Here is a 15,737-nt window from a genome sequence, read left to right as displayed (position 1 = left end):
TCTTTCTGAGAACATCTCTAGCACAAGAATTCCATAACTATAAACATCTCCTTCTTTCGATGCTATACCACTCATTCCATATTCTACATGTATGTAAAAGTAATCAAATTAATATGGCGATAATAAGTTCATCATTTGTTGACTAACAATAAATTAACAAACTGGGAAAACAGGTCTTGATTAGAGCAGGTATAGGTGAAAGTTAAATTTTATTGAGCATATAACTCCTCAGGGGGAATTTATATGGAACTGAATGTGGCTTGGAGATGGGATATAGAACGGTGGTCCTGAAAAACATATCAATTTTTGTTTATATGATAAAAGGAAAAAAAAGAAAAGACTATTAAGGGAAGAAGAAGAAGCAGAATTAGAAGAAAAAGAAGAAAAATTGAGGAAGATGCTTATATAGTTGTTAATTACCTGGAGCAACATAACCAACGGTTCCATTGATTCTAGTTGTGCTGATTTGACTCAGAGATAAATTGCTGTTGATTGAGAAGAGTTTTGCTAGGCCAAAATCACTTACATGAGCAACCATGTCATCATCAAGAAGAACATTGCTGGGTTTCAGGTCACAATGAATGATAGGCTTTCCACAGAGGTCATGTAGATAATGCAATGCTGATGCTACATCAATGGCGATATTGAGTCTTTGAAGAAGGTTCAAGCTTCTTTTCTGATTTTCACCTTCTGCACATGGATGCAGCCACTTTTCTAGGCTTCCATTCCCCATATATTCAAAAATTAATGCCTTGAATGCATTTGTTTTGTAATCTAAGCTGGAGCAACATGTTAAGAGCTTAACAAGATTTCGATGCCTTATATTCCCCAGGGAATTGCATTCAGCCATGAAGCTCTTAATGGCACCCGTTTGCTCGAGGTTGAGGACCTTAACAGCTACTGGTGTTTGGACTTGAGGTAGAAATCCTTTATACACAGAGCTAAAGCCACCTGAACCAATTAAATTGCTACAAGAGAATCCATCCGTTCCTTGATAAAGGTCTTTATAAGATACCTTTAGAAGGTGGTTCATTTCTAAGGGTGCAACAGAAGGCTTGGTTCTTGATTTTCTCATCCAGCGAATAAGAAAAAAGATCAGAATCGAAAGCAGAGTTGGAACCACACAAGCAATTGCAACCACTAGCTTAAGAGTGTGGGATTTCACTTTCTTCAAGATTTTAGTATGGCATTTTGGTAAACCAAGTTCTGGGACACCACCGCAAAGCTTGTTATTCCCGATCAGTGATAATGCACTGACATTAGTAAATACTCCTCTTTCTGGTACCTCTCCCTCAAGATCATTGAACGAAAGATTCAAGTATTGGAGATAAGGGATTTCTTGGAGATCTTTGGGAATTTGTCCTGACAAGTTGTTTCGCGAAAGATCTAAATATTGAAGGCCTTTAAGGGAAGCTAAAGATGAAGGGATGGTTCCTTGGAAAAAATTTCCTTGCATATAAAGATATTCTAGGCTCAAGCAACCTCCAATGGTTTCAGGAATTTCACCTGAAAGATTGTTTTCTGAGATATCTAGTGTATTTACATTTTTAAGCTTTCCCACTTCTGTTGGTAAGTGCCCAGTGAAAGAGTTAAAAGATAAGTTCAGTATTTTTGATAAAGAAGTAAGACCTAAAACTTCCTCAGGTAACTCTCCGCTGAGTCTATTTTCTGCAATATGTACAGCATATAAATGTTGGCAATTTCTAATACTTGAAGGAATGCTTCCTTCCAATTTGTTTCCAGACATCAATACACGAGATAATTGAGTGAGGTTACCAATGGAGGACGGAATTTGACCAGACAATTGATTGTATCTTAAAAATAATGATTGTAGCTTTTGAAGCTTTCCAAACTGAGATGGGATGAAACCTGTGAAAAGGTTTTCTTCGAATTGCAAATCAATTAAGTTGACAAGATTCTCCATTGCCACAGGAATAATTCCAGTGATTTCATTTCCTCCCATATATAATCTAATGAGCCCAGTTGAAAAATTGGCTACAGAGTCTGGCAAGACACCTGCAAAATTATTTCTGGGGATAGAGAAGATTTGTAGATTACTACAATTTGTCAAGGAGGTCAAGAAAAGTAAGTCATTCGATGAATTACTTCCAAGATTATTGAACCCGAATCTCAGCTGTAAGATACTCTGTAAATTTCCAAGATTAGTGGGAACTTGTCCCACAAATTTGTTCTTGCCCATATCAACAAGTTGAAGCTGAGAGGCATTAGACAATGAATTTGGAATTGGGCCAGACAAATAGTTTCCACCGACTAAAAAAGCTTGAAGATTTGGGAGAGTGAAGAAAATATTGTCAGGTAGACTCCCACTAAGTTGATTGGCAGCAAATACCAGAGAACTCAAAGATGTGATGTTGAAAAGAGATGGAGGGATTATACCTGATAATCTATTAACTCCAACGGCAAAACTATTCAAGCTTTTTAATCGACCCATCTCATTTGGAATACTTCCTTCCAGATCATTAAATGTTGCAGAAAACGTGGTAAGTGATGAAAGGTTGCCTAAAGAAGGAGGAATTTCTCCTGTCAGATGGTTATTGCAAAGTCCAAGCTTTTCCAGCTTTGGCAGGGAGCCAAGTTCTTCTGGGATCTTTCCAGCAAGATTATTCCACTGTAAATATATTGTGTTGAGCTGGAAACAGCGAGTCAAGTTGAGTGGAATTGTACCATTTAATGAGTTATTGTTGACAAAGAACTTCTGCAGTCGGAACAACTTGCCAAGTTGCTGCGGAATTTCGCCCCTTAAGCTGTTGTTTTGGAGGTTGATCAACCTAAGAAAACTGAGGTTGCCAATATATGGTGACACAGAACCAAAAGATTCTGCCCTTCTAAGACCAAGGAGGTGACTCTTTGATGGCTGCGACCACATGTGATTCCAGTCCAGTGGCAGAAATGGAGAGAATCATTCCATGAGTTGAAGATTCCATGGGGATCACTGGTTATCCCTTGTTTGAATTTGAGCAAAGCAAGTTTATCTGTCTCTCTTCCTGAAGCACCGGCTTGCAGGCATCCTAAGTTAATAGAGAAGAAAAGAAAAACTTGCAGACAAACAAATGTATAAAAGCTGCGCTTACTAAACTTCATTTGGTTTAAAGAGGCAGGAAGCAGCGATTAGAATTGTTTGGTTAGTTCAAAAAGTGAGATGCGTTAATAAAGGTAATGCGTTAAATTGTCAAGGTCGTCCCAGCTCAACAAGTTCTATCTACCTCAATAAAGTCAAAATTTCTTAATTTTAATCCAATGCATTACGTAGATTTCGGTCTTTAAAATTTAACGCATTAGGAGCATTTCGCCTTCGCCTTCCCTTTCATTTCCTTTTCCCTGACTTCATTGGCTTGAACAGGTTCCCCTTCTCCACCACTTTGATTTTGGGATTTCTCAGGGTGAGGAGGTAAATTTGAGCTTGAAATATATATATATATAAGCAAAAAAATTTTATAAAGGTAATAAAAATGAGAGAGATTGTGGAGGGGCTCTGACTAAAACTTTGCCGATAAACAATCCATTTACATCGAACCTACAGAACACCAACCACAACCAGAACTTTAAAAACACCAAAACAAATGGTAAACACCAAAACAAAAGAGCAGATAAAAAACTCCAAGACCAGAATCCACAGGAGAGCAACGAAGCCTGAGGTTCTACTGAAACCCTGTTTTACCAAGGGATCTGCTCATGAATTTGCCTCTCTTAACACATGACAAAATGAGACACTTCTAAAAAAGTTTTAAAGTAATCTCTTTGTTTTTCAAATTAGGGATTTAGGATTTATCTCAAGTAAATGTTGAAAAAAAAAAAGAAATTTTGCTCTATTAGCAAAGTGAAATCATGGTTTTTGGTTTCAGTAGGTATGATTTGGTGACTGAAATTTTTGAGTATTGGCTTAATTGGTGCTTTGGATTCAAAATTAGAGATATTATTAGAAGTAAAAAGTAAAATTGGAAAAACTATAACTAGGGTTCTGAGTTTCTTATGCAATGAAATGAGAGCAAAAAGAGGAATAAGGAGAGAGGTATTGGCTGAATGCAATAAATCCACAGAGAATCCCAAAGGGCTATTGATAATACACTCGGACCTAAAGGGATGTTGATGAGGGGAAGAGAGAAGAGGGGAGAGATGGAGATCAGGGATTGTTAATTTTGTAAACCATGTTTTGAGAAACAATTAGTTTTTTTTTTTTTTTTTTCAATTAGTCCAACTCATAAAAACTTCAATAGCCTATATTTTCTTGTAATTGTTGTTTTTTTAGTGTTTTCTTTACTTTATTTACTATTTTATTTTCAATTTATTTTATATATTTTATAATTATATTAGATTTTAATAATTTATGTTGACATCATATTTTGATCGATCCTTAAATGCATAACTTGTGTAATTAATATATGATTTTCTGTTGATACTTTCTTGAATGGATCTCCCATCTTAATATTTTACCCAATCTCAACTAATTACCTGATCACATGTCATTTTCTCTGAACTAGTAATAATTTCAGTTCTCCCAAATAAATAATAAATTTCAAGTTTATTCGATCTCAGATATGCTCAAGTTAATTGTTTTCCGACCTCTCTGCCTCTACTCAACCCGTTCGGATTGATGTCCAATCTTCTGACCATCTGATCTTACATTCGATTGTCTTCCGATCTTGGTGGGGTCACATAATTCAAAATTTCAAATTGTGGTCAGTTTTTACTATCACGTATCTCGCTCTAATTGTTCAAATATTTCTTAATCAAGTTGATGTTTTATCCGATCTCTAAATAATTGTTTCAATCCTAATAAATTATTTCGACTAGGACCCGATCTCAGGTCTTTACAAATCACTCCAAATGTTTCAAAGTTTCAATAGATATTCGTTCATAAGGTCTTACGATCCCATGTTCATTTTTCCGATCTCTTTAAGTGGTCTCATGTTTTATGAGGGATAACCGATCGTAGTTTATATGTTCAACTTTATTCAATTTAGTAGGGGTTAATTCTATCTAGCACGCGCAAACTTGATTTAATATTTTTTGATCTCATCTAGAATTAATCACAAATGAACTTAATTCATTTTAAAAGAAAATACAAAGTCACTCGCGGGAGGATCTTCCTAGCTTGCTCTTGGTATATTTTCAATATTCTCTCCTCCTCTCTCTCATGTTCCTCTTCACTCTCGACCTCAACACCGGGGCAAGCTTCTCGGCCAGGTGAAGTCTTCTTGAGTGGCGCTTCACCGGCTCGGCTAGGAGATTGCTATGGGCATTCACATAGGCATTGGCTTCCTTCACCAAAGCTTTGTCCTCCTTGGCCCTTATCTCTAGAGAATCGAGCTAGATCGACTTTCGGCAAGCGAGCATCTTCAAGTTCCCTCTCGGTGAGCCGTTCTTTCCTCGGAAGACCTCACTTGGCTCTCAAGTCAACGATCGATCATTAGTGGTCAAGAGTTGGGTCTTCAATTGCCGCATCTGCCTGCCTTGATGATCTCCTTCTTAAGAGATGAGCATTCTCACGATTATCTATTGGTTCTAGCTGCCTCCAATCACGAACTCATGGTGCAGGTTAGAAGATATTTGATGCTCTCTGGGTCATCAGAATCAATCTTCTTGAAAACAAATCGAAGAATCTAAAACCTTCGCGGATCGGATTTCCCAGGTGAGTGGTTCCTCTCCAAAGTCAACATTTTGCATGAATAGTAACCTCCATAATATCAAATGCAAAGAAATAAACACCTACCTTTGTTAATATGCTCTAGTATGTCTATTATGATTGGTTTAGATAGGTTGGCATGCTAATAGGGTTCTGATTGCAGTACTGCCTATGGCTTCATGCCATTTAAGTGATTTATGGCATTTAGTGCGATTTTGTGATATTATGGCTTTTGGCCATTTTGATGCTCTTTATATACTTGGCTTTGTACGGATGATTATTATGGCTTGTCGGCCATTCTATTGCACACCTAGTAGACACTATATGACCGATGGTATAACGGCCCGAGGTACTTAGTACCCAGTGCTAGTTTACCCATTTATCCAGTTCAGTCAACTAGTATAGGTTACTTGGGCAGCTAAAATAAATCTTACAAAGTTATAATTAAATAATGAACATAAAAATCACTAAATTAATAGAATATTATGAATAATTACCAAAAATCTAGTCTGCATGAAATAACAGCATAATTTCTGCATATTTAATTATTTTAATTTATTTTTATTTTATATTGACACCACTAAACTGTATGCTTAGGGCGTCGCTTTTTGTCACGCGTAGGTACTGGAGACCAAGAGCGTGTGTAACACCCTCACTTTAGCAAATCTGTACATTCTACTGTTTTGGTGACCGGTGTCGGTCCAGAAAGCTAGAATATCTGGAACTATATTTAAACTAGAGTAAGGAGCCATAAATAACCCAAATAATGGTAAGGAAAAAAATTTGGAAAAATTTAAGCTATAAAATACACAAGGGTTAAATGAGCTGGTGCCCTAGTGATGGGTGACCCTAACGAAAAATTGCTATCTTCACAGCTAGTAGCCCTAAACCCGAGGGAAATCCCGTGAAATAATTTCTGGGATTCTAGAGAATAGTTATGGCACCCTACGTAGCATTAGAAACAAGAAAAGGTTAGGAGAATTTTTAAGATTGGTACAGATAGTTTTGGGTCCTTAAGCCAAACGGAGGGCATTTTGGTCATTTCGTCTTCAAAGATGATTTTCACTAGGTTGTCCATTTAAGTAAGTGAAATATATGATATAAAATGTGAATTAATATTGATGAAAAATTTATTTAAAAATAAGTAAAGAGAGAAGCAAGAAAAACAAAACAAAAACAAGATTTAAACTTAATTATTACCTAAGCTTTATGTAAATATGAGGTCATTAAAATTTTTGACCAATCAAAACTAACCAAGCTTACATAAAACAAATAAGAAAGGATAAAGAAACACATAAGAAATCAGTTTCTTCTTCTTCAATTCCCACTTGGCAAAACCAATGAAAGAGAGTCCGCCATTGAAGCTCTTCCCACAAAGCTTAGCAAACCTTGATTTTATATCATAAAACCACCTCCTCTCTTCATTAAACCTGACCCTTGTATCTTGAGTAACTTAAGGCAGCAAAAAGGAAGGAGAAATTAAGAAGTCTTGGCAAGCTTGGGTGTCACATAAGTGAGGTTAGTGACCAATCTCTCTTTTTCTTTCAATTCATGTTTAGGGAGTTTATTTAAGTTAGAAATTGTAAGACAATTTGATGAAAACCACTTGGATGTATCTTCCCCAATTTTAATAGCCATAATAAGATGTAGGGTTTGATGGTTTTTGATGGATTTGAATGGCTTAGAAATGGTGTTTGACATGTAGACATCAATTAGAAATTGATTAGTATGCCTAATGTGATATGTGTTGTGTAAATCTTGAATTGGAGCTAGGGTTTTGAATTTAAAACTTAGGGTTTTGCTCTTGTGTTGGTGAATGGAAGTTCTAATGGTCAATTAGTGACTATTTGTCTATATTTGATGAAGAATTGAAGTAAATTGTGCCAATGGAATTGAGGTTAGATATGCTGCCTTTGGTGACCTGCAGGGCTAGATGTGAGTCCAGTAAGTTTGAGCAGCTGTAACTTGAGTTGTGTAGGTTCAGTTGGTGCAAGGCTAATTGAACATGAAATTAGATACATAATGGCACAACTTTGATGAAGAAACCCTGCCAAGAAAACCACAATAGACTGACCTAAAAATTGACCAAATCTAGGTAACACACATTCTACCTGGGCAAAATGACCAAATGAACAATATTCATTCATTTGGTCATAACTCAGTGTAAAAAGGTCCAATTGACCTGAAATTTATATCAATGAAAAGCTTAGATAATTTACAACAACTTTTATGTAGAACACAAACTCAAATTCTGGACTTAACCAAATGAAATTGCTAGCCAAAATTGAGCTATCAAATCTGGCAGAACCAGAATTGCCCAGAAATTCTGGGTACTGGTCAATCCGGCTAGTTATGGTAAAATGGCAATAACTTGAGTTACAAAACTCTAAATGGAGTGATTCAAAAAGGGAATTAAAGAAGACACATAAAGGAACAACTTTGATGAAGACAAGTTAGCTAAATTCTCACTATAGCTTAGACCAATGGAACAGTAAACATAGGACACAAAAACTGAAATTTTTTATTTATTTCCTATTGGTTTTAAGTATTGATTCGCAACCAATGCAATACTTTTGTGAACCAAAATGCGGTAATTTCATGTGGTTAGAACTCATGTAACTATTATGTATGAGAAAGTCAATATTTTGACTCGAATAGTAAAATGAATAGTAACCTTACATGTTAAACACAAATATTCAATTAAGAGCTTTGTAATATGCCCTAGTAGACCTAGTGAGATTGGTTTGGATAGGTTGCCATGCCAATAGGGTTCTGATAGCAGTAATGCATATGGCTTCATGCCATTCTGTGATATGATAGCCTATGGCTATACTGATTATGATGTTATACTTGGCTTTATGCCTTATTGCTTTTATGGCTTATTAGCCATGCAATGCCTGCAGGAGACATATTGTGATCGATGGAGTGACGGCACGAGGTACATGGTACCCGGTGCTAGTTTACCCGTTTATCTAGTCGGTCAATTTGTATACTTTACTTGGACATGGAAAAGTATAAATGTAATTGAATTGATTATTAAAGGAAGTAAGAAATTAAATAACAAGATAAAGAACAAGAATGATTTCAATAAAAGAGGCTCAAAATCATCATGAGAGCGATTAATAAAATACTAGGAAGAGTTAATATCATAAGATGTAATTAGCCTTCAACTAAATAATAAATTAGTAATTATTTATTTTCTTATAAGTGCAATAACTAGAAAATTTTACTGTTATTTGTATATTATATTTTCTTGTATTATTGGCACTACTAAGCTTTATGCTTAGCGCGTCACTGTTTGTAATGCATAGGTACTGAAGATTTAGCTAAAGAACCCAATAGACCATAGACTGGGAGATTAGAAGTTTTGATCTGCATTTGGGTCCCAAGTGTCACCTCCTCGATGCATATTTTGGTAGTGTCCAGACTTGTATTTTATTTTTATTATTGTAATCAAATTTTGGACATTTAATGTAAATTATGTATTTTTGTACATGAAATGTGCATATGATGTAAATGTCTGATTTAAAATTTTCATATTTGAATTGTATATGTATGTAAATGATTTAAATTTTCTTATGTATTTATATGAGTGAAACTTATTAATGTTCTGAATGAGAAAATGATTTTTTGAATCTGTACAAAGATAATTGTTTCACACAGGTGGGAAAATTGTCAAATTATTAAGAAATGAGAAACTCCGTCGGTTTCTCCTGAGAAAAAAATATAAAATAAATGAACAATTGATTAAATTTAATGAAAAATTGAATGTGATAATTAAAAGTAATAAATTGAGATAAGATAAGATAGGGTGCTCAGACTATAGAGTGTGACATACTGCTGCTCACTGCTAAGCGGGTAAGGGGTGTCACAGCGTGAGCCTAGTAGGCCTTAGACTGGGAATCAAAGTTTTGATCAGCACTTATGTTCGGTGTCACCTCATCCGTGCAGTGTATTTTTGTAGGACCACTGGGCTTCATTAGAAATTTTGTATTTTGTATTTTGTAAGTAGACTTTTATTTTGTTATGTAAATTAGACACTTATGTAATTACTGTAAATTATGTAAATTAATTGAAATTGAGTATTTTGTTTATGAATGAGTATCAATTTATTTATTTATGTATGAATGAAAATTGTGAGTTTGCAACATTGAAATTGTAGCAGTCCGCCCACTAGTGATATTATCCACTCTGGGCGAAGCCCTCACGGTTTTAAAGCGCGTCACGAGGAGTTACAAACCACCAACTTATAAACCAGCATCTCTCCGTGTTTTGCGATGTAGGATTTGCCTAGGGTGTTCTGAAATAAAGTACTAGAATTAAATGTGATGAAGAATTTACATTATTATAAATATATTATTGAGACTTTTAACAGGTGGGAAAACATCAAATATTAATAAATTTAGGGGAAACTCCGTCAATTTCTCCGGTTAATAAATTGACCCCAAATTAAAGGAATTAAATGTGATTATTTGGAATGAAATAAGATAAGTTAAGGTGCTCTAGCACCAAGTATGATATGCCTGGCTCAGCTACACCATAGACTGGTAAGGGGTGTCACAATCACGGTCACCTTAGCATTAGTGGTCCCAGCCTTGTGAGACATCGATACTGGCTCTCCTATCATTCCAGCTCTCCACAAGTAAACGTTTAACTGATCATTCTCAAATGAAATATGATTAATCTGTATCCATGATGTAAGAACTTTTTAGACACTATATCATACCGAGCTTTTCGGGTAGATCAGTATCTGGCTGACTTATCTCTCAAATATTACTTTTTGTATGCTATCGTAATGCATACTTCATCCGAAAAAGATTTTTATTTTTATTTTTATTAGTGTAAGAATAAGAGCTCGGATGATATAAATATTACTGGAATTTTGATAAAATAGTAAAGAGTTTGAAAGAAAATTAGAAAAAAATGAATCATAATGTGGGGAGTTCAGATTCGATTAATGAGGAGAAATAAGAATTCTTTGTAGTTGAATAGAAGTAGAAGATTCGGATAATAAACAAAGCGTCGAAAGTCAAGAGTAGAAAAGAGTTAGGACAATAAGTTATGAGATTGGAAACCAGAAAAAGCCGGATAGTAATAAAGAGATTGGGAAATGGCAGGCGTAATGCATCACATTATCTAGTCTTCTAGAGAGAGATCGGAAAGAGTTCAACTCAACCTGCGATTGCTATACCTTTATTAAAGTTTACTTTTAAAAATAGGGAGAATAGGAGAGAGTCCTTTCCTTGAATTCCCATAGTTTTATATCTTGTAAAATATTGATTACTAAATTAGGAAATCGGGAGAGAGTCTTTTCTTAGAATTCTGTAGTTTTATAAAGTTCTCTCACATAAATTAGGAGATCGGGAGAGAGTCCTTTCCTAAATCCCCATAGACTTACATTTTTGTAAAGTCATTGGTATGAAATTGGGAAGATCGAGAGAGTCCTTTCCTTGAAAACCTCGGCACTCATTTCTGAATTCAACACATATTTTAGTGCTTAGGTTCACGAGAGAGATCTTCCAAGAACCCCAGAACTTTATATCTTGGACCCAATGGAGAGTCCTTCTTGGGAGCCACACATTTATGTCACCTAGGAAACTTTTCCTTCAATTGACTTAATCAAACAAATATCGTAGTTCCAAAACATTAAATCATTAAGATGAAACGATATGGGTAAAGTTTTTACCGGTGATTATGCTGATGATGAGATGAGACCTTCCTTCGTTAACTGAGAGTCCTCATTAATGAAGAGAATTCTCTAGGTTTTAATTAACACATCCCTTTTGAATTAGAGTCCTAATTAAAAGGAATGAAAATCTATACCCATATCGGTTCTTGTATATCCATTACACGCACTGCGCCCTTAGTTATTTGAATGCCAATGATGAGGTATATAATGGGCGAGCAGAGAGTCCTCCTCACTCGTTATGAATCTTTAAGGAACGAATAACACCTCTTCAGAATTAGAGTCCTAATTCGAGGAGGTAGGAAATTAATAAATACATAACAAATTAAACAAACAAAACATCAATTCACTGTAGGGTCATCCCATATACTCATGTTCTTGGGTAACCCAAAATGGTGAAATATCAAACGTTCCTTTTATCAATAACAAGGACCAACATCATAATTCTAACTCCAAAATTATTGATCTTAAATTATAAAAATCACATCGTTAAATCTGCTTGCTTTAATTGAAGGACGAGATGGGGTGCCTAACACCTTCCCTACACGTACACGGACCCCAAGTCTAGAATCTTTATTTTAGAAGTGGTTTTATAAATTCCTATTTTTATAAATGGTTTCCTTTAATTTCCTTTTAAATTAAAGCGACGACTCCTTATTTTTTTCACTTCGGTGAGAATCGTCAGGCAACCGTAAAAACCCTTGCGACAATTTACTCAACAATAATTATTATCAAAGTAAAGATACATTTAACAAAAGAAAATAAAATTAAAAATATTTTTTATGTGTTAGCAAATTTATTAATATTACTTTTAATTAAATAATTACTAAATAAATGAAAAATAGTTATATTATAAATAAAAAATAATCAATTTTAACAAAAAAAAATATTAATTGGTGCACGTGTAATCATAAATTAATGTCTCTATTTTAATTAGTTAAAAAATAATATAAAATATTATTATTATTTAAAAAATTTTAATTTAATTGATTAGATTAATTTTCTATTTAATTCTAAATTTTATTCTAGTAACCCTTACGTCATCACTTAATCAATTTAAAATTAATTAAACTAAAATCTTAAAATTTTTTAATAATTTTATACTTAATAATATATATCATTGAATAGCGAATTCATGTAATTTCATTTTTTTTAATTAGATCATATATGTATAAGAATGTCTATAATTAATAATATAAATTTTCCTATAATTCATAAATACATGTAATTTTTTCTATATTAATCAAAGAAATACACAATAAATTTGATATTAAAAAAATATACTTTAAGTAATAAGAATTTCATAAAGTTAAATAAAAAATTAAAAAAAATTCTAAAATTTAATAGAATTTTCATATATTATATAATATATAAAAAATTATATATAAAAATTAAAATTACGAGTTTATACAACTTTTATATATATATATATATATATATATATATATATATATATATATATATATATATAAAAGAATTTATAAGTGAACTAAATTAAACGAAACTTAGATTTTTTCGTTAACGGATCATTTCGATTTAATTTTTATAATCATGCTAAATAATAATAATAATAATAATAATAATAGTAATAGTTTAGACGGCATTTGGTATATCACCTAATAGTTTTTTTTTATTTAAAATAATTATATAAACCTCAAATATTCCTTGTTCATAAATATAAAGAATGTGATTTAATTAATTTTTGATGAAAACTCCAATTCAAAAAGTTTGTAAAAATTAAACCTCAAGCCCAGTGTTGAAAATTTCATAGCTTATAATAATAATATTTGGAGAATGCGTCAAGGGTCAAGGTCGATCCCAGCTTAACAAGTTCGATCTACCCCAATAAACCAACAAAGTTAACACTTCTTAATTAGGTGCATTTTGGTTTTTAAAGCATTCGTTATATTTCGCCTTCGCATTCCCTTTCATTTCCTTTTCCCTGACTTCATTGGCTCGAACAAGTTCTTCTTCTCCACCATTTTGATTTTGGGATTTCTTGACATAAGAGGTAAATTGAGCTTGAAATTTATGTAAATTTTTTATTTGTTATCTAGGTATCAATACTTAAATTCAAGGGTTTTGTTAAAGTAATCTCCTTGTACTTCAAATTAGGGGTTTACGACTTATCTCAAGTAAATGTTGAAAAAAAATATGGAATTTTGCTTTATGAGCAAAGTGAAATCATGGTATTTGGTTGAAATCAGGGTTTTGTTAAAGTAATCTCCTATTCGGCAATAACTTTTAAGGTAAAATTTAGCGTTTTGACTTGAGTCAAAATACTACATCTCTTATTTATACTGTTCAGTAATATAGTGTTTACACTAGTTTTTAGATGTTGAGGGAGTGGTTAATGAAAAGCTATCCCTTCTAACTTTTAGAGGTTGAGGGAGCGTTTTGACTAAGGTTAATAAGATTTTATTACTATTTTTACATTTAACAACTAATCTAACAACACTTTAATAGTTAGATAAATAGTTAATCACTAATAGCTAATATCTAACAACTAACAACTAGTAAAATAGCTGATAGATATTAAAGGCCTGTTTGACAATATTATTTATTTTAGTAGTTGTTAGTTATTTTAGTAACTGTCAGCTATTTCACTAGCTGTTAACTCTTAGATATTAGCTAGTAGTGGTTAGTGTTAGTTATTAGATATTAGCTGTTAGTGGTTAATTTTATATATAGCTGTTAAAATATAAGTGTTCAAAAAAAAAAAAAAGCTATTGAATTAGCTATTAAATATAAAAATAGTGATATAATCTTGGTAACCTTAGTCAAAATGCTCATTCAACCTCTAAAAGTTAGGAGGGGTATTACTCCCTCAATATTTAAATATTAATATAAACACTATATCACTGAATTGTATAAACAAGAAAGATAGTATTATGACTTTGATTAAAATACTATATGAGATGTTGCTTCCTGAAGAAAATAGACATTGAGAAGCATTACCAGAGAATGGTGCAACGATATTATCTTCTCAATGAATTCAATGATATCAATCTGCGTCACACTTATATTGCCTCTCTTCCAGAACAGCCACAACCAGAGCTACATCGCTCTATTGCAGCTATACGCAGAAATATGAACGCCATATCTATTGGAGAAATCCATCAGATGGCTTTGGCTTGTCTTGAAAAGATGTGTGACAACAGAAATTGTTCAAAGACATCATTAACAATAGCAAGACATTGAAGCATGTATGCCAAAAGTCTCTCCTGTCCATAAAATGCAAGGAAAGGAACTGTGTCTGCAAGGCAAAGAAAAAGACTCATCACCGAAAGTACCCATTTCCAAAGCATTCCTCCAAGAAGCATAAAAGGGACAACCAGTTAGGTACTTCATAGGATCCTCATACTATATGCTATATGTAGTACAAAAGGGCTCATGACCTAGAGTACAAAAGGAGTGGGAAGCGGCATTGAGCATGAGTATAAGCATACAGTAAATGGTATGGGGTTCCTAGACCCTGATTGGCCATCCTCAGAACCTGATTGGCCATCCTCAGAACCACACCTCCAGGACTTTACTCTCAAGGTTTTTAGAGTGGTCCTTATAGTCTCAGAAGGCTCATTGACTCCCACGGTATTGAAGACAGGCCTCTAACCCAACAATATACTGATCGATCCATTTTCAAAAGGTCGATGGTCTCCTGCAGTCACAGAACTCCAATTATGAATGGAAAGCGTACAAAAACACCATCACAGACAAAATCCACATGGGTCCCTAAGGCACGACTTGGGCGCCACTTATGTGATATCAACAATTATCATCTGCATCGGATACTCATATCACATGCACATCACTAGGACCATCACATGCCACTCCGGATGGACCCATCGTGGGCTCATCTTTGTCTTTCAAGATTAAGTAAGACCCAATGTGTGACACTCCTTATCCGTCTGATATGGCCGAGCAAGATATGTCACCACGATTATCTTCGAACATAATATTTTATCTCAATTATTTTTATCTTTTCTTAATTTATTTCTTTATAGTTATGAAGTGCTATTTGTGAAATTTAACTCATTTAAGTCATTTATTGAAATTATAAATTCATTTGAGATTTCAAAAAATTTATAGAAAATTTGGCACTAAAAATAGATAAAACAGTTCTTTAGAACCTGTGAAAAACACTTCTAATACATTTCCCATCATTCTCAACCTCCATTATATCAATATAATCTCAATATTTCTCAACCATTTTTCAAAGATTCTTATATTTGTCATTCATTCATTTCACATGATAATCATATCTGAATCATAAATAAACACTAAATTTTCATTTATAAACAAAAATTATAAATATTTGAATTTACTCAAAAATATATTAAAAAAGTTTAAAATATACATGATAAAATAAAAGATTACTTGCAAAATAAAAACAGTACACTATATCAA

At 33.4% G+C, this 15,737-nt stretch overlaps 1 protein-coding gene across 1 annotated transcript; it reads right to left on the bottom strand.

The window, feature by feature from the left end:
* Positions 1–228: 228 nt before the first annotated feature.
* On the bottom strand, positions 229–2,887 carry LOC110637396 (probable LRR receptor-like serine/threonine-protein kinase At3g47570). The gene is made up of 2 exons (XM_058142524.1): positions 421–2,887; positions 229–287 (listed from the first exon to the last, which is right to left on the bottom strand). Exons 1-2 carry the CDS (start codon positions 2,885–2,887, stop codon positions 229–231), a joined length of 2,526 nt encoding a protein of 841 aa, XP_057998507.1.
* Between the last annotated feature and the right edge of the window lie 12,850 nt (positions 2,888–15,737).

Source organism: Hevea brasiliensis, unplaced genomic scaffold (genome assembly GCF_030052815.1).
Source record: "Hevea brasiliensis isolate MT/VB/25A 57/8 unplaced genomic scaffold, ASM3005281v1 Scaf521, whole genome shotgun sequence".
In the NCBI taxonomy this organism is placed as follows: domain Eukaryota; kingdom Viridiplantae; phylum Streptophyta; class Magnoliopsida; order Malpighiales; family Euphorbiaceae; genus Hevea; species Hevea brasiliensis.
This window is presented reverse-complemented; position numbering and strand designations above follow the sequence as displayed.

Coding starts and splice junctions, on each gene's coding strand:
- LOC110637396 (XM_058142524.1), bottom strand. CDS start 2,887: ATGTGGTCGCAGCCATCAAAGAGTCACCTCCTTGGTCTTAGAAGGGCA. Junction 288..420: donor CGTTGGTTATGTTGCTCCAG/GTAATTAACAAC, acceptor TATGTTTTTCAG/GACCACCGTTCTATATCCCA.